This window comes from Poecilia mexicana, unplaced genomic scaffold (genome assembly GCF_051168715.1).
Source record: "Poecilia mexicana isolate PSO_F unplaced genomic scaffold, ASM5116871v1 scaffold_11, whole genome shotgun sequence".
Lineage (NCBI taxonomy): Eukaryota > Metazoa > Chordata > Actinopteri > Cyprinodontiformes > Poeciliidae > Poecilia > Poecilia mexicana.
The window spans coordinates 21,181,292-21,201,714 of record NW_028263380.1 but is presented as its reverse complement, the minus strand read 5'-3'; the positions used below and the strand labels follow the sequence as shown (position 1 = coordinate 21,201,714).

Sequence of the window (20,423 nt, the reverse complement as noted above, 5' to 3'; positions counted from 1 at the left end):
TGGGACCTTCTGAGATTTTCACAAAGTGAAAATAGAAACGTTCCTCAGCATCATCAAACTTTCTCTGACTCGCTGCATCCCCGTCTCCTTCCAGCGAACAGGCTAGGCTAAACCTGCGGGGAGGAAATAAAGATAAAACTAAAGAAAAGCAAAACTTCACAACTGATATAAAATCACGGTGGATTTAATGATGCATTGTAATATAATCGGGAAGCCAACACAGGAAAATTGTACATTAAAAATAATGAAAGGAATCAAAACTCGATGCTAGGAGACAATTACTTCCGCTATTCGTCGGGTCACGTGGACCTTCAAAATAAAAGTTTTTTTTTTCTTAATTTTTATTGGCGGTTGGAAAGAAACATTACATTACAGAAACATTAAGCATTACCGCCACCTACTGGCATGGGATGTGGCTCAAAATGTCTATTTTATAAATTTAAAGCATCTTAAAGGTACTCAGGAGTCGCAGTTACAGTTTTATTCAATAAATTAGATCATGTGTTCCTATGAGGTTACCAATGACGCCACCATAAAGTAAGTACATTTTATTACCCAGTTTCATACAAAATGCAGAAGTTTACAAATTGTAGTTAGAAACATAAACAATAACAAAAAATCTTCAAAATAATAAAGAACTGAGTGTAATGTTCAAAATACAGCAAAAAAGCATAAAAATAAAACTACAGAGTAAAAAATAGAATCACAGGAGCATACTGAAGTAAAACAATAAGTCTGACAAAAATCAAGTTGAACTTGTTCAATTCAAAAATAGTTTCCAGATTTAAGTTTATCTTCACTGAAAACTCCCTTAGCAGAACTGTTGTGATGAAACAAGTTTTGTACATATTTAACAAGTTTTCTTTCAGTAAATAGACGTCAGTTTCCTGTCTCTATAAACTGATTACACACTGACTGAAGCACTTTTTAAAAAGTCATTTTAAACATAAATACAGGCTTAAAATAGTGTTGATGGTTTTTTTTTCCACATTATGCATTATATATTAGCAAGACCCATGTCAAAGTCATCTGTAATTTTAAAATGGAAGTAAAAATGGTGTGTCAGAAAAAAAATATTAAATTAGATGCTTCCTGCCCAGAGCCATCAGTATGTACAAGTCTTTCATGAAAATTGTGCAATACGAGTTACATTTACTTTCCTTCTGGGATTAATAAAAATAAATCTCAACTGAAGACACCTTGTTATTGTACAAGACTCTCGTAAAAAAGGTGCACAGTTCTTGATTTTGAACTGTGTCTTATGTTGAATTTCATGGCAATCAATTCAGTTTATTCCGAGAATGTAACGCATCTCTCCACTGTGAATTCTCATATGATTCATGAAACTGTTCTTCTTTATTAAAGCCGAGTTATAAGTCTGACATTTGAAAGGTCTGTGCAGAGTGAGGACTTATATGTGATCTTTAAACTTTCCACTAGAAATAAAGGTTTTACCACAAACAGAGCAGCTGAAAGGTTTCTCTTCACGGTGCATCTTCATGTGCAGCGTCATAGATGTTTTCCATGTTAAAGTTTTGTGACAGACAGAGCAACTAAATGGTTTTTCTCCAGTGTCAATTATGTTGTGTTCTACCAAATATAGTAAACTGCTGAACATTTTCCAACACTAAGAGCAGCAATGTAACTTTTTACATTTCTTATGAACTGGATCTGTATTTTTCATCCCAGACCTCAAAGCTGACTGAGGTTCACTGCTCTGCTCCCAGTTTTCATCACCTCCATCTTTTTCTGAGGACTTTAAAGAATCAAAAGTTTTCTCTATGTGAATTTTTGTGTGCTTTTTTAAATTAGATTTTGAAATAAAAGTTTTGTCACAAGTAGAGCATCTGAAAGGTTTTTCCTCAGTGTGCTTCTTCAGGTGTCGTGTCAAAGATCGTCTCCATGTAAATGTTTGGTCACAGACAGAGCAGGTGTAGCGTTTCTCTCCAGTGTGTATTCTCATATGAACTATTAAATTGCTCTTCTTTTTAAAAGCCGAGTTACAAGTCTGACATTTGAAAGGTCTATGCAGAGTGTGGACTTTTGCATGGCCTTTACAGATACTTTTGGAAGTGAAAGTTTTACCACAAACAGAGCAGCTGAAAGGTTTTTCGTCATTGTGCATCCTCATGTGCAGTATCAAAGATTGTCTCCATGTAAAGGTTTTGTCACAGACAGAGCAGCTGTAAGGTTTCTCTGCGTTGTGGATTCTTTTGTGTTCCCCTAAACTGAATTTAGTCCAGAAAGCCGCTTTACAGACAGAGCAGCTGAAAGGTCTTTCTCCAGTATGTCTGCTCATGTGTGAAGATAGGGAGAATCTACATTTGAAGCTTCGGCCACAAAGCGAGCAGCTGTAAGGTCTTTCCTTGGAGTGGGTTGTAGTGTGTCTGTTTAGATTTGCTTTTCTAGTAAAAGATTTGTTACATATAGAGCAGTTGTGAAGATTTTCTCCAGTGTGGATTCTTTCGTGTTCAAACAAACTGTATTTGCGGAGAAAAGTTTTACTACATTCAGAGCAGCGATGTAACTTTTTACCTTTCTTACAAACTGGTTCTGTGTTTTTTGTTCCAGACCCCAAACCTGACTGAGCTTCTCTGCTTTCCTCCCAGTTTCCATCACTGATGTCCGTCTCTGAGGACTCTGAAGAAGAATCATAAGTTTTATCTCCAGCATCCGATTTTAAACATTGATCTGTTTTTGGTTCCACAAGTTCTCCATTTTCCTTGGTTTGGCTGTGATGAAGCCCTGGGAGCTGAGGTTTCTCTTCATCTTCACTTTTCACAGGATTGAATGGTAACTCAGTGATGTCATTCTCTTCCTGTTCCTCTTTAATCTGTGGAGGTTTCTGGTCCTCCTGGTCCAGGATGGAACTCCCTTTCTCCTCCTTTTTGATCTCCAACAGCTGCTGGACGTCTGCAGGAAACACAAAAACAGACAAATTACAGGAAGCAGCTCTCATATCAAATGTCATATTGACATAAGGCTTAAGGGTATAGAAAGAGCTGTACTTAAAGATGCAGACATTGGCTATTCTGATTTGATTAACAAAATGTAAAACTTGATTATCCTGATGTTCACTTATGGCAAAATTCTGGAGAATACAGAAAGTGGAACTTCAGCTATGTTCGCCTTAATGCTCAGTTCCAATGTTTTGTTAAATCAGATTTTATTTTTTGCACTGTCATTCACATTTCCAAATATGTGCGACTTGTATCATCTCCTGTGTGAACTGCAAACAACCTAAAACTGCCCTGCATGCACAGGAGAGGGCGCAGTAACGTCACACGAAGTGAGCGCTTCATGTTTGCAGAAGTAAACCTGGATGGTGATAGTGGAGCATATCTTGTGATTTTAAAGTAGGGCTGGGCAATATGAGGAAAATCTAATATCCTGATATATTTTTGCCATATGACGAGACACGATATACATCACGATATTCTTAACTGAGCTCCAATGTTACTTTAAACTAGACCCCTTGCAGCATGATGTCACCCACGCAAGTTCCCACCTCCATTTCTCTGCTAGACTTAAATGTAAGCTCATATTAAAAGTGATGCAGTATTTTGCTATGAACTGTCTACACATGACTAGACAACAAGGTGAGAAATAAGTTTTAAAGAAGAAAAAAAAATAGCGAGGGAGCAGGAAGTAGGTCAGTTATGCTCGACATTGACAAACTTAAATAGATGTGCTGTGGAATAAGGTGTGTTTTGTTTCAGCTTAAAAATAGAAAAGGCGATCTACACACAAACTGACAGATCATCAGTAAACCAGGTGTTTAAATTAGCTAAGTGGCTAATAGCAGCGGTGGCTAATCTACCACAACAACCACTCATTAATAATCCCTCAATGCACATCAAGCCTAAAAACTGAAACTGTAACAAACTGAATCTTCTGTTCTATGTGGGGTAATGTTTGTTTTTGGTGCTGAATCCTGATACATGAAGTTACGTTGTTGTCAGTTGCTATGGCAATGAGTCTATGTGCAAAGACAACATGGAGAGCGAGAAAATATTAGTGGTTTTGAGTTATTTTTCCCAGGGTCGGCCCAAGGCATAAGCAAACTAAGAAGCCTTCTTCCCAGACCCCAAAGCTGACTGAACATCGCTGCTCTCCTCCCAGTTTTCATCACGGCCATCTTTCTCTGAGGACATTAAAGAATCAAAAATTTTCTCTTTGTGTATTTTTGCGTGTTTTTTTAAATTAGCTTTTGAAATAAAAGTTTTACCACAAACAGAGCAGCTGAAAGGTTTTTCGTCATTGTGCATCCTCATGTGCAGTATCAAAGATTGTCTCCGTGTAAAGGTTTTGTCACAGACAGAGCAGCTGTAGGGTTTTTCTCCAGTGTGGATTCTGTTGTGTTCTAACAAAGATAGTAAACAGCTGAACATTTTCCTACACTTAGAGCTAGGCCTGCCGCGATAAGCAATAAATCAATTAATCGCATGATAAATTAAACCCATCGACCTCATTTTAATTATAGGCTTTATCGTCTCTTCCTGCCTTTTTTTCTTTCTGTTGATGACACTGAATGAAAAAAGGCTCAACTCCGGTGCTCTCCACTGACCTTCCCTTCCTCATTTCCTTAGTGTAATGTCCAGCACACACTACACGAGTTGTCGGCCCATTGTCGGCCCATTTTCAAAACCTGAGAGACACATTAGCCGACTGAAATCCTAGGTATAACGGTTTAATCGGGTTCGTCGTGCCATGTGGTGTCCAGCCACAAGGGCACAAAATAAGGGCTACAAGTCCAGTTAACTAATTTTAATATCAGGCATTAATCAATGCTTTACTAGAATCTACCTGTGATGCATGTGGCTAGTATCAGTGTAAAGTCCTGACTGAATGAAAATCATTATAACCTATTTATGTCATGTTAACGAAGAACAGCTGAAAACTTACCGGGTTTATCAACTGTGGTAGCAATTTGGCTCCAACTCCTCTCCTTGTCATTTCTATATTCTTTGCACAAAATGTTGAATAAATATTAATGTTGTTTCCACATATCATCTCTGATGTCCGCTGGATTTTGGGTTGTGCGCTGTGTCAGCTGTTTGGGATTCCCCTCCGTAATTTCCCCTCAGAAAGCGCAGAGGAGAGTCTGCGTTTTCTGATTGGCTACCTGACACATTAACGCTCCCAGTCGGGGAAAACCCAGGATTTAGATCGGAGCGGCCACGACGATCTAAATCACACTACAGGATGATGGTTACGAAATCACCAGCGAGAATCTTAGATCGGCCAACGATCTAAGATTCTCGTAAGGGGAACATAGGGGCAAAAAAATCGTGTAGTATGAACTACTGCATTAGGTAGTCGGATGTGCCCATCTTCTCTATTTAAATCTCGTGATTACTGAAGGGCAATATGGTATACAGATTTCATAATCTGCACTCTTTTGGTTGAATGCAGTATTTATTTCCACTTTGGCTTCATGTTGTTTAGTTTTATTCAAGTACGTTTTTTAACGGAGACTGAGAATCCATTTTAATTTTGGTTGTTTTGTTTAGTTTATTAGTTCCAGTGTTATGTGTTCTTCTGAAAATAAAGTGTATCTATGGCAGGAAATAGCAAGCATTATTACGTAATTTCCATTAAATCAGTGTCAAACGGTCTTGAAACAGTATTATCGTTTATCGCAATAATTTTTAGACAATCGCTCAGCAAAATTTGTTATCGTGACAGGCCTATTAGCAGGTCTATTTTACATTCCTCTGATCATATAATTAATTCTGGTATATTCACCAGTTTCTTCAGATTTTCTTTTGAGTGACCCACTTATCCATTGTCATTTTTTTCCATAATCATTGGTATGGTAGCTATAGCGTAAACCTTTGAGCTGACGTCACGGCAAATGAACGGTCGTTTACATGCAGTACCTTGCGGACCACTAGGGGGCGCCCGCGGGCCACAGTCTGATAAAGATTAATATAGACAGTAATTCAGTGTGAACTCTTTGTCTATTATTTTCCTGATATTCAGGTTGCGCTCCAACTTGGTAGTTTTGATTTAAAATTTTAGTTTTATTAAAAATAGCTCTAAACAATTATTCATAGTTATTCATAGCCAAACCACACCTTGTTGTTGCACAACATGCTTCAGCTTATGGTCAAAAAGTGAGGGATGGATATTCGCCTTGCAGAGAGGAATTATATTACTGTAAGTTGCTCAAGTCCCAGCACCGTTGTTAGTAAAATATTAAAGAACGGGTTTACCAGAAGATAATCACCAAACAGAGTGCAGCTTCTCACCATGTTTTGAATCCGCCATCTTTGGCAGTTGCCTTTCCTCCAACGCTGAGGCTTTCTGAGGTTTTCACAAAATCACAACAGAAACGTTTCTCTCCTTAAACATAAACGGTCTGTTCTAGATCAAACTGTCTCTGACTCACTGTTTTCCTGTCGGCTTCTAGATATCAGGCTAAGCGAACTCTACTGGAAGGAAATTAAGAATAAAGTACAAAAATCATCTTACACGTTGGCGCCTCCGACAACCGACTGAACAGACACATTCTTCGCCTAACGTTTAATCCTAGGAGACAACTACTTCCGCTGTTCGTCGGGTTACATTGAGCTTCAAAATAAAAGCTCGATTTGAGCCGCACTTTAAGCTTACATAAGAACATTTAATTATATTCAAGATGAAAGTAACGTATCTGTTATTTACTACGGTAAAATGACAAAAATAGTAACGCACAGTGACTTTAGATTACTCATTACAAAATCATGGGGTTGGTTTGCACATTACCAAGTAATGCATTAACATCACTGCAGTTTGGCACACAAAATGAAATAGAAGTGACAAACAGGGTTATTAGATACATCACAGAAAGTGACACCATGAAAATAAACAAAAGCAAAATTAAGATAACCACTGAATAGCCAATATGTGCTGCCTTTATAATGCAATAATTAATGCAGCGTTCAAATGAGATCAGAAAAAAAAAGATTCAAAAAGTGTCTAAATGTAGACCACATTATATACTCCCTGTGCTAGATCTTTATCTTTTTCTCAGAGAGTTATAATATTTCCTTACCTGAGGAGACCCTGAATCATCTGGCTGCTGGCCTCTAATGTCTCCTCTCTGACTTTGCTCTTTCTATTGTGGCAATAAAGATTTATTTTAAAATATGTGGAAGGCAGCATGGTACAACAGAGTTATAGACGGACTCTAAGCAAAAACAAAATTACAAGAATAAACTGCCGTGAGATTAAATTCAGAGAATAGTCATAATATAGCATCCAGTCAATCGTGAGGCCAGAACTGATGGTTAAATTATTTATTGCAGCCATTCATCAACCAACACAAAGGCTAGAAAAGAACAAATAATGTTCACAATCATTTCTCCGTCTCTTGTTATGAATAACTCATTAGTAGAATTATTTCCATTAACACAGTAATTACAGATTTTTCTTTAAACATCTCAAATTATTCAAAGTTACTGACATTGTTCCTTATCGACTGAAACAAAAAATTTAGTTTCCTTTTGTCCTTTTTCTGTTTTGCGTTTAACCTTTTCAGGTAGAACTGTGTTCCGTTACCATGGTTACCTTAACAAGAACTTTCTTTTAATTTCCTTTAAGGTAAAATCTCATTTTCAATAGGAACATGGGCAAAATTACCAAAATAAAAGCATATAACCTTAAGAGCAGTTACAATGAACACTCGGTCACGACAAACTTTACTCAGCTGGCCTTTACACATATTCTTGTGTGGTTCCTGAACGTGTGTCTCCACTTGAACGTTGCCTTACAGACAGAGCAGCTGTAAGGTTTCTCTCCAGTGTGGGTTCTCATGTGGTTCCTGAATGTGTGTCTCCACTTGAATGTTGCCTTACAGACAGAACAGCTGTAAGGTTTCTCTCCAGTGTGGATTCTTGTGTGCAACACTAAACTGTTTTTGAACAGAAACTCTGCTTTACAGACAGAGCAACTGTGTCGTTTTTCTCCTTTATGACGGCTCATGTGAGTAGACAGATAGGACTTACACTTGAAGCGTTGGCCACAGAGCGAGCAGCAGTGAGGGGATTCATTTGAGTGGGTTTTTGTGTGTTCTCCTAAATGTCTTTTAGTTTTGAATCCTGCATTACACACAGAACATATGTAAGGTCTTTTCTCTGTGTGCATGATTTGATGTTTTTGTAGGTTTCCCTGAGTATTAAAAGCTCTGCTACAGATGGAGCAACTGTAAGGTTTCTCTCCAGTGTGGTTTCTTGTGTGGCTCACTAAACCGCGTTTCCTGTAGAAAGCCGCCTTACAAACAGAACAGCTGAAAGGTTTTTCTCCAGTATGGAGTCTTGTATGTTCCACTAAACTGCTTTTCCTTGCAAAAGCCACATTACATACAGAGCAACTGAAAGGTTTTTCTCCAGTATGGGTTTTTGTGTGCTCCACTAAACTGTTTTTCCTCAGAAAAGCCACATTACAGACAGAGCAACTGAAAGGTTTTTCTCCAGTGTGGGTCATTGTGTGCATCTCAAAACTATATTTTCTGTGGAAAGCCGCCTTACAGACAGAACAGCAATAAGGTTTTTCTTCAGAGTGACAGCTCATGTGAGCAGATAGATTTGACCTGTACTTGAAACTTCGACTGCAGACTGAGCAGGGGTAAGGTCTTTCCCTACTGTGTGTAATTTCGTGTTTATTTAGTTTTCCTTTTGAAATAAAGCTTTTGTCACAGATGGAGCAACTAAATGGTTTTTCTCCAGTGTGGATCCTGTTGTGTTCTAACAAATGCTGTCTGCAGATGAACGTTTTACTGCACTCAGAGCAGCGATGTAACTTTTTACCTTTCTCACAAACTGGACCTGTGTTATTGGTTCCAGACCCCAAACCTGACTGAGCTTTACTGCTTTCTTCCCAGTTTCCATCACTGACGTCCGTCTCTGAGGACTCTGAGCAAGAATCAGAAGTTTCATCTTCACCATCTGATTCTAAATGTTGATCTGGTTCTGGTCCAACAAGGTCTCCGTTTTCCTTGGTTTGGCTGTGATGAAGTTCTGGGAGCTCAGGTTTCTCTTCCTCATCTTCACTTTTCACAGGATCGAATATTAACTCAGTGATGTCATTCTCCTCCTGTTCCTCTTTAAACTGTGGAGGCTTCTGGTCCTCCTGGTCTGATTTCCACTTTTCCTCCTCTTTAATCCCTATCAGTTGATGCACATCTGCAAGAAACACAAAAACAGACAAACTACAAGAAATAGCTCTCATATAAAATATTATATTAATATATGGCCTAAGGATGCTGCAGAAAATATATTTAAAGATGCTTAAATATGCAGACATGGACTATTCTAATTTGATGAACAAAATATAAAACTAAATTATCCTGATGTGCCCTTGTGACAAAATTCAGGGAAACACAGAAGGTTGAACTTAGAGCATGTGAATGAAGCACCAGGGACGATTCATGTGAGCATCAGATGATACGAGATAATCATTTCAACAAAACAGTATGGTGCTAACTACAAGATATCTGCCTTTGTTTCCACAGCAGGAGAGCAGCCTGGAGCTGAGAAGAAGATTGTAGCTGCAGCTGGTATTCCTGCCAGCGCCACTATTAGGGTAATCTTCTTTAGCCACACTAAGCTTCTCACGTTCCTTGGAAATTCCCTTACTGAACTATTATGCTGTGTCTGGGCAGAGGAAAATTAGATAAACAACTTAAGTGTTTTTTTTATGTGTATTTGATTGCGCTTTTGCATTGTTGATGCTTACAACTGTTCCAAGCGAAGCTGTTCTTGGACAAAGCTGCAGCTGATGCTATTAACGATTCAAACTTCATTCCAATGAGTTGTTCAATTATCAATATTCCCGTAAGATGAGCTCTTTCCTTCACCATCTTACCACTAAGCCACCTAAAATATTCCTAAAAACAAGCGTGTCTTGTTTTCTCAATGGCTAAACACTAGCAAAGCTAAGGTAGCTACTGAAGCTAAAGCTAGCTCAGTGAACCCACATTCTGAAATGGCTTCACTCTCTTCATGCCATGATGAACCATAGTGCACTCAAGTAGTGCCAGTGCTAATTATTAACATTGCAGATGATACACAGCTCTATATCATGACTTATAAATCATTGAAGCGCTGGGCAGATTCATAGAACAAATCAAAGTGTGGATATGGAATAACTTTTCTCACCTAAGCAGAAACAAAACAGAAGTAATTATATTTGGATTTAAAGAGGAATGCCCAAGAGTCGACCTGCAACTTTAAGGTCTGAAATGTGGGTGTAGTGATGGACCTGAACTTTGAGAGAAGCATGAAGACAATTACAAAGCCAGCCTGAAGAACATTTCTGACATTTAAAGACTTGTATCACAAAGAGGTCTAGAGAAACTCATCCATGCTTTTGTCTTTAGTTGCATTAATTACTACCACAGCGTCTTCACAGATCTAATGTCAGACAGCTGCAGCTGATCCAGAACGCTGCTGCTGGTGTTCTGACTAAAACCAGGAAGTTGGAGCACAACACCCAGTTCTAAAGTCCCTACACTGGCTCCCTGCAGCTCAGAGCATAGACTTTAAAATACGTTTGCTAGTGTATAAAACAAAGAATAGTTTAGCACTAAAATACAGTAGAGATCTGCTGCTACTGTTGCATCAACTTTCCAGACCTCTCAGGTCTTCTGGTTCTGGGGATGCAGAGCCAGAACCAGAACCAAACATGGAGAAGCAGCATTAATATTTTATGTTCCTCTAATTTGGAACAAACATACAAAAATGCAAGACTACTGAAACCCAAAGCTTCATTAAACTTGGGCTAAAAACTTATTTGTTTTCAGTTGTTTTCGACTGATTTATTTAAAGCTCATACTTCATCTTAGGCTGTATTACAAATTTTCTTTGCTTTCCTTTATAACGCCACTCCTTTTTAGGTTATCATTTAAATCTCTTTGAATTGTCTTGTAGCTGAAATATGCTCCACAAATAAAATGCCCTGCCTGTATCGTTGTTAGTAAAATATTAAAGAACAGAAGTAGCAGAAGATAATCACCATCAAACTGAGAGTCCCTCTACTCACCGTGTGCTGGTTCCTCCATCTTTGCTAGTTATCTTCTTCCCAACGTCGAGACCGTCTGAGGTTTTCACAAAATCACAACAGAAACTTTTCTCTCCTTAAACGTCAGAAACAGCCTGTTCTCCATGAAAGTGTTTCCTATCTGTTTCTAGCTAACATGCTAAGCTATCGGGAAAAAGAAATACAAGAATAATGTTAAAAAAAAAAACAACGTCATAAGCAATAATAAAAATAAAATAAAAAACCAGTGGCTCCACTGAAAACCCGACTGAACTGGCACATTGGAAGGACAAAAGGAAACAAAACTGTTCGCTTAGCTTTAGCTGCTACGAGACAACTACTTCCGCTATTCGTCGGGTCACATTGGCCTTCAAAATAAAAGCTCGACTTGAGCGGCACTATAAAGCTACAAAGGAACAGCATGGAATTATATTCAATAAATTTGAATATGCGTCGCCATGAGGCTCATTTCTTAGATTAAAAGTATTGTTTTTAATGCTCTTATTTTATATATTCATCTTAATATATTTTTATGTACTGTAAGTAAACAAAGAGAAAAAGAAAACCAAGTCATCTACGCAATCTGTTTCATTCTGTGAGGTTACTTAAATAAACTTCAAAGGAATATTCAAATTTCTAAGTGACTAACGATGACACAAAAAAGTAGGCAAATCTAATTTATTTGGCAGTTCCCATACATAATGCAGCCTAACGTGGATGTTTTTGGACTATGTAAGAAAACCAGAGTACCCAGAGAGAACCCACACAGACAGGGAGAACTAAACACCTGGCCTGGATTCAAATCATGGTACCAACGACCCCATCATGAAGTAAGCATTTCATTTATTCAGCCCTTTTCTTACAGAACCAGAAGTTTACACAGAATGTCACAGGTAAATACTTTAATTTAAAAACTTACTAAACTAGCCACACTCAATTAAACGACTATGCTAAAGATGAAATAATGGTGAAAAGTAAAACTACTAAAAAGTAAAACAAAATTATACAAGTAAAAGTAGAGGCAATTAAATCTGCTGCGCAGTGCACCGGATGCTGATGCAGCGTGACATTGATTCATATTCCCTCTATAATTCAAAGATCCCGTTAGCAGAATTATAAATAAGGCCAAAATCCATACAGTTGATGCACAGACACTGTATATTTATTATATCAAGGGCTTGTGGTAAGAAGCAGACCTCCCTTCGCCAGCTAAGTAGAGGAGGAAGTTGCACATAGTCTTCCTGATGTCGGCTGAATGCTAAAAAGAAACCATGCAGGTCTTTGTTTCCTACAGTTCAGTCCTTTATGGCTGGAGGGGCAAAAACAATCTGTTGTATAAGAGTCTCATGAAGAGGATTCTCAGGGTTGCCTGTAATTTTCCAGATTTTATAAAGAATCCTTCTTAAACAGGGTCTAATTGGGTCAAGATTTAATTTAAACAAACCAGGTTTGTTTAAATTGATTTAAATATATCTTGTAATATTTAATTCCATAAACAACATATGATGTTAACCACAGTTACATTACACAGCTTCCCTTTAGCTTAAGTTCCAGTCCTGTGAGGTTTATTTCCTTGAAAGAGATGTTGAGACAGATGAGCTTAAATGTGAACGGACACTTCATTCTCCAAACCCAATATCAAAGACTGCCTGAAGTTTTGACCACAGTCTGTGTTACTGATCTGTGTGCAGTCTTACATGATTGTTGAATGTGTTTTTCCACTTAAATGTTTCCTTACAAACAGAGCAGCTGTAAGGTTTCTCCCCAGTGTGAACTCTTTCATGTTGCACTAAAGTGTGTTTCCTCAGGAAAACCGCCATGCAGACAGAGCAGCTGTAAGGTTTCTCTCCAGTGTGGGTTCTTGTGTGTTCTTTTAAATTGCGTTTCCTCATGAAAGCTATCTTACAGACAGTGCAACTGTAAGGTCTTACACCAGCATGACCGACCATGTGAGAGGATAAATAGGACCTGCACTTGAAGCTTCGGCCGCAGACCGAGCAGCTGAAAGGTCTTTCCCCAGAGTGGATCCTTGTGTGTTCCACCAAATTTTTTTTTGTTTTGAAACCTGCATTACACACAGAACATATGTAAGATCGTTCCTCTGCATGTATGATTTTGTGTTTTTGTAAGCATCCCTGGGAGATAAAAGCTTTGCTACAGATGGAGCAGCTGAAAGATTTTTCTTCACTGTGCATCTTCATGTGGTGAGTCAAAGATATTTTCCTTCTAAAACTTCTGTCGCAGATGGAGCAGCTGAAAGGTTTTTTTCCAGTATGTGCCATTGTGTGGTTCACTAAGCGCTGTCTTGTTGGGAAAGATTCCTTACAAACAGAGCAGCTATAAGGTTTTTCCCCAGTGTGGATTCTGGTATGTTCCACTAAACTTTGTCTTCTTTGGAAAGCTGCCTTACAAACAGAACAGCTGTAAGGTTTTTCTCCAGTATGACCAATCATGTGGGAAGATAGATGTGACTTATACTTGAAACTTCTGCCGCAGACCGAGCAGCTGAAAGGCCTTTCACTAGAGTGTGTTATTGTGTGTCTTTTCAGGGTTTTTTTTAAACTAAAGCTTTTGTCGCAGATGGAGCAACTAAACGGTTTTTCTCCAGTGTGGATTCTGTTGTGTTCTATCAAATATTGTCTACAACTGAACGTTTTATTACACTCAGAGCAGGGATGTAACTTTTTACCTTTCTTACAAACTGAATCTGTGTTATTGGTTCCAGACCCCAAACCTGACTGAGCTTCACTGCTCTCCTCCCAGTTTCCATTACTGACATCCGTTTCTGAGGACTCTGATGAAGAATCAGAAGTTTCTTCTTCACCATCTGATTCTAAACATTGATCTGGTTCCACAAGGTCTTCGGTTTCCTTGGTTCGGCTGTGATGAAGCTCTGGGAGCTGAGGTTTCTCTTCATCATCTTCACTTTTCACAGGAACTGGATTGAATATTAACTCAATAATCTCATTCTCCTCCTGTTCCTCTTTAATCTGTGGAGGTTTCCGGTCCTCCTGATCCAGGATGGGACTCCATTCCTCCTCCTTTTTGATCACCAGCAGCTGCTGGACGTCTGCAGGAAACACAAAAACAGACCATTTACAGAAAACGGCTCTCGAATGAAATGTCACAGTGATGCAGGGCAGAGGTCAGCAACTTTTTCTGTAGCCTGAAATTCCTAAACTTGAAACTTTAAATTAATGGCACGTGGCATGAACATGTTTGATCACACTTTATTTACATCTTCAGCATTATTTAGATTTTTCACAGCTTCTTGCATTGCAAGTCATTGAACTACATCATCTACTTGAAACTTGATTTACTGTGATTGCTTGTATGAAGTTGTTTGATCTGGTGATTTGAGGCTGTGATTGGGTTAGGTGTTTTGTGTAATTTCCTGATGGAGTATCCGGATGTGTTGGTGTTTCAGACTCTTGATTTGATCTAATTTCTCCATACCAAATTATTCTAATGGATAAGCACCTTATAAAACAAATTTTATATTGTCGTACATTACTTTATGGAAAATCTTTGTGTTTCACATAGTTTTTCTTGTTTTGGTACAGGATCGCTAGCTTAGTTAGCTTAGCATCAAAACAAGCAGGTAGCCAAGGCTCCTTTGCCAGCGAATAGCCAACAAGAATAGACCCAGAAAGCAAAAGATGTTAATTCAGTGTTGAATTATGGTCAAAAAGGTTGATTTTTAGTTAAGGTTGACTGCTGATGGTGGATCAACCATCAAACAATCACCTAATTCTAGACAATTAACTGATGTTGAAAAGACGTCATTGAATCAATGTTGTTTGTGGTTGAATTCGAATTACTGAAAATGAATTAAAACCACTTGTTTGTTTGCATCATCCACAAGGCCGTTACTCTCAATTTTTAGATCACATCTCAGTTTGTTTTCAAAAAAAATGTACGTAGTGTTAAATACTGATAAGGTCAATATTCTGTGAGATTTTAACATTGCCGTTGACCTTAAAAGTGGTAGCCTAAATATTCATAAAATCTTAGACTCAATTACCTTCATTAAAAGTATCTACAGCCCTAACTACTAATGTAGTCATACTAATACCTTGTGCTGATGCGGCATTGTGTGAAAAAATAACAGTACCTCCCCAAAACTTAGTATTTTCTGACAATTGAGCTTATCTAAACTGAATACACCAAATTTGACAGAAATTTGGTGCATTTCACTATAGATCCTTAAAAGGCAACAACCTTGAGTATATTCCATGTTTAATTTCCTCAGAGAAACAAGCAGAGGGCAGCAATTTAACAAATTGATCCCTTCACAAATTGATGCTCTTGCTCATAATGTTACTTCCTCACTGCCATAAGACATTGTGTTCCAAAACAGAAGGTAATTATCGACAGAAGATTTGCTTCTCTGATCTGGAGAAAACTTACAGGAAATTGAACAACTGTTAAAACACTGAGGTCCTAAGGTTTGAGTACAGTTTTGTTATTTTGTTTTTTATAATACTGATGCTTAGTTTTAGTCTGTATTCCAACTTCTCTTTAGTTCCCTTTTTTGCGCCACTGTAATGTGATCTTATTTTTTCATCATTTAAAGCAATTTTAATTGTCTTACTTCTGAAATGTGCTTCACAAACTAATATCCCTCCCCTGTCTGGTTGCTAGTAAAATGTTACAGAACGGAAGTAGCAGGAGATAATCACAATAAAACTGAGTCTATCTACTCACCATGTGCTGGTTCCTCCATCTCTGGTAGTTGTTTTCTCTCATACGCTGAGACCTTCTGATGTTTTCATAAAATAAAAATAAAACGTTTCTCTCCCAATACATCAGAAACAGTCTGTTCTACATTAACCCGACTCTGACTCGCTGTTTTCCTGTCTGCTTCTAGCTAACGAGCTAAGCTAAAACTAACGGGAGGTAATTCAGTAAAAATACACTCATAAAGCAGACTGAACGGAGACATGTTCGCTTCAAAAGGGAAGAAACAAAACTTTGTATTCGCTTAGCTTTTGCTGCTAGGCGACAACTACTTCCGCTATTCGTCGGGTCAGATTGACCTTCAAAATAAAAGCTCGATCTTAACCGCTCTTTAAAGCTAAAAAGTAGCAGTAGTTACATTTGTATTCAGTAAATTAAAATATGCATTCAGATTATGCTATTTGTAGGTATTTTATATTTTTTGAAAATAACCTCTAAGCAAGAATAAAACACTTTTTTATTCAGCCCACATTTCTGTTCTAATATTTTGATTGGTCTGGTGAAATATTTTAAATTTTGCATTAACGGTAAGATGTAAGCTGTAAGAAATAAAAGCTTGAAAAAAAAATCTGTCTTAAATTCATCTTTAAATTAAGTTACTCAAATACACTTAATATTCTAATTTACTGAATGTGTATTGATGAAACTAATAAACCAATAAATGTAAATTAGAAGAATCAGCATTTTGATCCTAACCAGCAGGCAGTTTTTTTTGTTTTTTTTTTTTAATTAAAAGTGCATATTTTCAGCTGTTACCAGATAACATTATTCCTATTTCATTGTGACAAAATGTTTCTTTTCTCATCCTGGTGACAAATACTTTGCTCAGGATTCACTCATCCATGTTCTGTAACCCCTGACGTAGGAGGGCCTCCAGTTACTCCAGTGGAAATTGGAAGAAAGGAGAAGTTCACCCTGGACAGGTTAGCAGATCATTACAGCACAGCAAACACAAAAACTTACTAAGGGCAACTTAGAGAAATCAATTAACTTAACATGAATGTTTTTGGACTGTTTGTTAGAGGAAACCCAAGTACTCAGAGAAAACCCACACAGACAGGAAGAACATGCAAAATAAGCATCTCACCAGGATTCAAATACAGCAGCAAATCTGCTTTATTTAGAAGTTTTCATACATAGAGCAGAAATGGAAAAGAGAAAATGTCAGAATGTGTCTGAAAATGCATATCACTGCCCTTTTAAAATAATTGTGAAAGTGGCTGAAAATTTGACCACAGTCTGTACAACTGGTACAGTTATTCATCCTTATGGTGTCTTGAGTGTTTCTTTAATGTGTTTCTCCACTTGAACTTCTTCTTACAGACTGAGCAGCTGAAAGGTTTCTCTCCAGAATGTATTCTTGTGTGTTCTACTAAAGTGTGTTTCTTCAGGAAAGCCCTCTTACAAATGGAGCAGATGTAAGGTTTCTCCCCACCGTGGATTCGTTTATGTTCCATTAAGCCACGTCTCCTCTTGAAAGCTGCCTCACAGACAGAGCAGGTGTGAGGTTTTTCTTCAGAATGACTTTTCATGTGAGCAGTTAGATATGATGTGCGGCGGAAGCTTCGACTGCAGACTGAACAGCTGAACGGCTTCTCCTCTTTGTGGATTTTTGTGTGTCCTAGTAAAGCATTTTTACTTTTAAAGTCTGCACTACAGACGGAACATATGTGAGGTCTTTTCTTTGTGTGAATTATCATGTGTTGTTTTAAGTTTCCCTCAAAAGCAAATGTTTTGCTACAGATGGAGCAGCTGTGGGGTTTCTCTCCAGTGTGGATTATCAAATGTTGTCTTAAATTGTTCTTCCTTTTAAAAGCTGCATTACAGAGAGAACATTTAAAAGGTCTGTCCTGAGAGTGAACTTTTGTGTGATCTATTAAATTAGTTTTTGAAGGAAAAGATTTGTTGCAAACTGAGCAGTGGTAAAGATTGTCTCCGGTGTGGATTCTTCTGTGTTCTAACAAATTGCCTCTGTGGACGAATATTTTCCTACACTGAGAGCAGCGGTATAACTTTTTGCCTTTCTCACAAACTGGATCTGTGTTGTTGTTGTTTCCAGATCCCAAACCTGACTGAGCTTTACTGCTCTTCTCCCAGCTTCCATCACTGATGTCTGTCTCAGAGGTCTCTGACGAAGAATCAGAAGTATCTTCAGTACCGGATTCTAAATTTTTATCTGGTTTTGGTCCAACAAGTTTTCCATTTTCCTTGGTTTGGCTGTGATGAAGCTCTGGAATCTGAGGTTTCTTTTCATCATCTTCACTTTTCACAGGATTGAATATAAACTTGGTGATCTCATTCTCCGCCTGCTCCTCTTTAATCTGTGGAGGTTTCTGGTCCTCCTGGTCTGGTCTCGGACTCCACTTTTCCTCCTTTTTAATCTCCAACAGTTGCTGGATGTCTGCAGGAAACAAAGTCAGTGTTTGCAAAACTGGCAGTGTCACAAGCCGTGCTTCTATTAATCACATAGAAGTTGCTCAGGTTGAATTTGGTTAATGGGAAAAACTCCAATTTTGAAAAAGCTAAATTTTCAATTAAATGATTTTCTTTATTTTGGCCATATTAAAATTGGTTTATTTTGCAAAACTGCAATGGAAACACTTTACGTCCAATGATCAACATCTAGATGTCGCCACTGACACAAACCACAAAGACAATAACAGGAAGTAGAAGAAAGATTACAACACAGTATGTTTTTTAATCATATCACGTAAAAAAAAAAAAATTATTCACGTCTGATTTTAAATTACGTTTCTTATTTAATGGAAACACAGCAATTGTGAAATTGTGGTTGTTTTTTTTACATTAGCAAAACATTAAAGTTTCGCACACATTTGTAATTAGTCTATCGCTAATTCCCAAATTTTTCAAATTTTTTCCATCTATTTTTAGATGTTTTGTGTCTTCCCTACTCTTTTGTTCACAATGGAGCAGACTTTCTTCTGGACAGGTCTGGTTTTATTTTCATCATCCGTTCGGAGACTAAGTGAACGCCTCCTGCTGCTTACAGGACTTTGAGATAAACTATAGGAACATGGAGGGCTACTTTAATTTTAATGTCAGTTTCTTGTTTTGAGTAAAACTTTACAGTAACTTCCTACAGTTTGGATTGTCATCTGATATTGTATTTCTTGCTAATAAAAGTGGTTTGAGGTCACAAATAGCATTAGTGTTTGTATACATACCTGCTCTGGAGTCTTAATGAGACTTTAATACAAATATACATATTCAACTAACACATTGATACTTTAAATAGCTTGAATATAACACACTAAATTAAAATTCATTTAAAGCTACAGTACATAACTTTTTCAAGAAATATTTTTTACATACTTGATAAAATTCTCATTATGTTGGTAAAGTTTACTATAAGACAGATAATCAGTGAAAAAATTTAGCTTCTCTGCCTTTCCCCAAAGCCAGGAGGAGGGTCTTTGCGCTGTCAATCACCCTCATGCACACTTGCTCTCTGCTATGCTAACACTTCTTCACAACAACTGATTCTACCATGAACGTTAAGGCTAGTTAGCATGGCCACTGTTGAAGGTAGATACACTTGAGGTTTCTCTGGAACTGCAAGTTGTTTCTCTACCATTAGTACATTTACTAGTGCATATATGAGGATGATTGACAGCGCCAAGACCCTCCTACTGGCTCTGGTTCCTTATTTTCGACCAAGAGCGGTGCATTTCTTCAGATGGCAATCGTAGCACTGGGAGGTGGAAGAGATCAATCATTTCACAGATTGTCTCATATCTTACTGGGACAACATGGTGACAGTTTAAACAAATATGTACAAAACATTTTTTAAAAAAGTTACATGCTGCAGCTTTAAGGGTTAAACACAGTGGGTCTGACTTACATTAATAAATATTGTTTGTTATTTATCAAGTCATTATGATACAAATATAAATTTTGGACTGTGTTGAAACTTTTCTTTCGTTTCCTTTAGTATGCCAGTGCATTTTTTAATGTTTTCATCACGCAGAGTACTTTGGCTGGTCTTGTTGCTGAAATGTGCTCGACAAGTCAACTTGCCTTGCCCTGCATCGTTGTTGGTTGCGTTTTAAAAAACGTTGAAACAGAATATAATGACCATCAAACCGAGAGTCCATCTACTCACTGTGTACCGGTTCCTCCATCTCTTAGTTTCTTTCCTCCAATGCTGAAGCTTTGAACTCGCTGCTTTCCAGTCGGCGTCCAGCTAACAGGCTAAGCTAACACACCTGGGAGGAAATTAAGGAAAAACTTAAGTAAAACAGAATTTCATAATTAAAGTAAAACCTCAGTGGCTTTAAAGATACGCATATAAATACCAGGAAAGATGACTGAACACAAACATTTTACACTAAATAAGGAAACAAAAGTTTTTGTCCACCTATCGTTTGCTGCTAGGAGACAACTACTTCCGCTATTCATCGGATCTTATTAGCCTCCAAAATAAAAGCTCAATTTGAGCCGCAATTTATAGCTACGCAGGAGTTGAATCCACAGTGATTTAAGTTAGAATATGCGTTCCTATCGGACTCATTTCTTAGATTAAAGTTACTTTTTGGAAATAACAGCCTATAAGCAAATGCTAAACATACTTTTTTTTATCAAGACTACATTTCTGTTTTGAAATGTTTTTCAGTGTGATATAAATATCCTCATCTTAAATA

The 20,423-nt window shown here is 37.7% G+C and overlaps 4 protein-coding genes across 5 annotated transcripts; all 4 read right to left on the bottom strand.

Moving 5' to 3' along the window:
- Positions 1–168: 168 nt before the first annotated feature.
- On the bottom strand, positions 169–7,175 carry LOC148156522 (uncharacterized). Its single transcript, XM_014984221.2, has 2 exons — positions 6,255–7,175; positions 169–2,913 (listed from the first exon to the last, which is right to left on the bottom strand). Exons 1-2 carry the CDS (start codon positions 6,271–6,273, stop codon positions 1,628–1,630), a joined length of 1,305 nt encoding a protein of 434 aa, XP_014839707.2. The 5' UTR covers positions 6,274–7,175; the 3' UTR covers positions 169–1,627.
- Positions 7,176–7,268: 93 nt separating this feature from the next.
- LOC106916136 (uncharacterized) lies at positions 7,269–11,485 on the bottom strand. The gene is made up of 2 exons (XM_014984211.2): positions 11,026–11,485; positions 7,269–9,167 (listed from the first exon to the last, which is right to left on the bottom strand). Exons 1-2 carry the CDS (start codon positions 11,042–11,044, stop codon positions 7,690–7,692), a joined length of 1,497 nt encoding a protein of 498 aa, XP_014839697.2. The 5' UTR covers positions 11,045–11,485; the 3' UTR covers positions 7,269–7,689.
- A 201-nt stretch (positions 11,486–11,686) lies between these two features.
- LOC148156521 (uncharacterized) lies at positions 11,687–16,044 on the bottom strand. Its single transcript, XM_014984216.2, has 2 exons — positions 15,730–16,044; positions 11,687–14,092 (listed from the first exon to the last, which is right to left on the bottom strand). Exons 1-2 carry the CDS (start codon positions 15,746–15,748, stop codon positions 12,696–12,698), a joined length of 1,416 nt encoding a protein of 471 aa, XP_014839702.2. The 5' UTR covers positions 15,749–16,044; the 3' UTR covers positions 11,687–12,695.
- Positions 16,045–16,854: 810 nt separating this feature from the next.
- LOC106916139 (uncharacterized) lies at positions 16,855–20,208 on the bottom strand. Of its 2 annotated transcripts, none has more exons than XM_088009883.1 (3): positions 20,141–20,208; positions 19,886–19,988; positions 16,855–18,163 (listed from the first exon to the last, which is right to left on the bottom strand). In XM_088009883.1, the coding sequence occupies exons 2-3, from the start codon at positions 19,902–19,904 to the stop codon at positions 17,019–17,021; spliced, it is 1,164 nt and encodes a 387-aa protein (XP_087866009.1). In that variant the 5' UTR covers positions 19,905–19,988; positions 20,141–20,208; the 3' UTR covers positions 16,855–17,018. The 2 variants fall into 2 exon arrangements, with proteins under 2 accessions (XP_087866009.1, XP_014839709.2); XM_014984223.2 differs by having other exon boundaries at positions 20,079–20,165.
- Between the last annotated feature and the right edge of the window lie 215 nt (positions 20,209–20,423).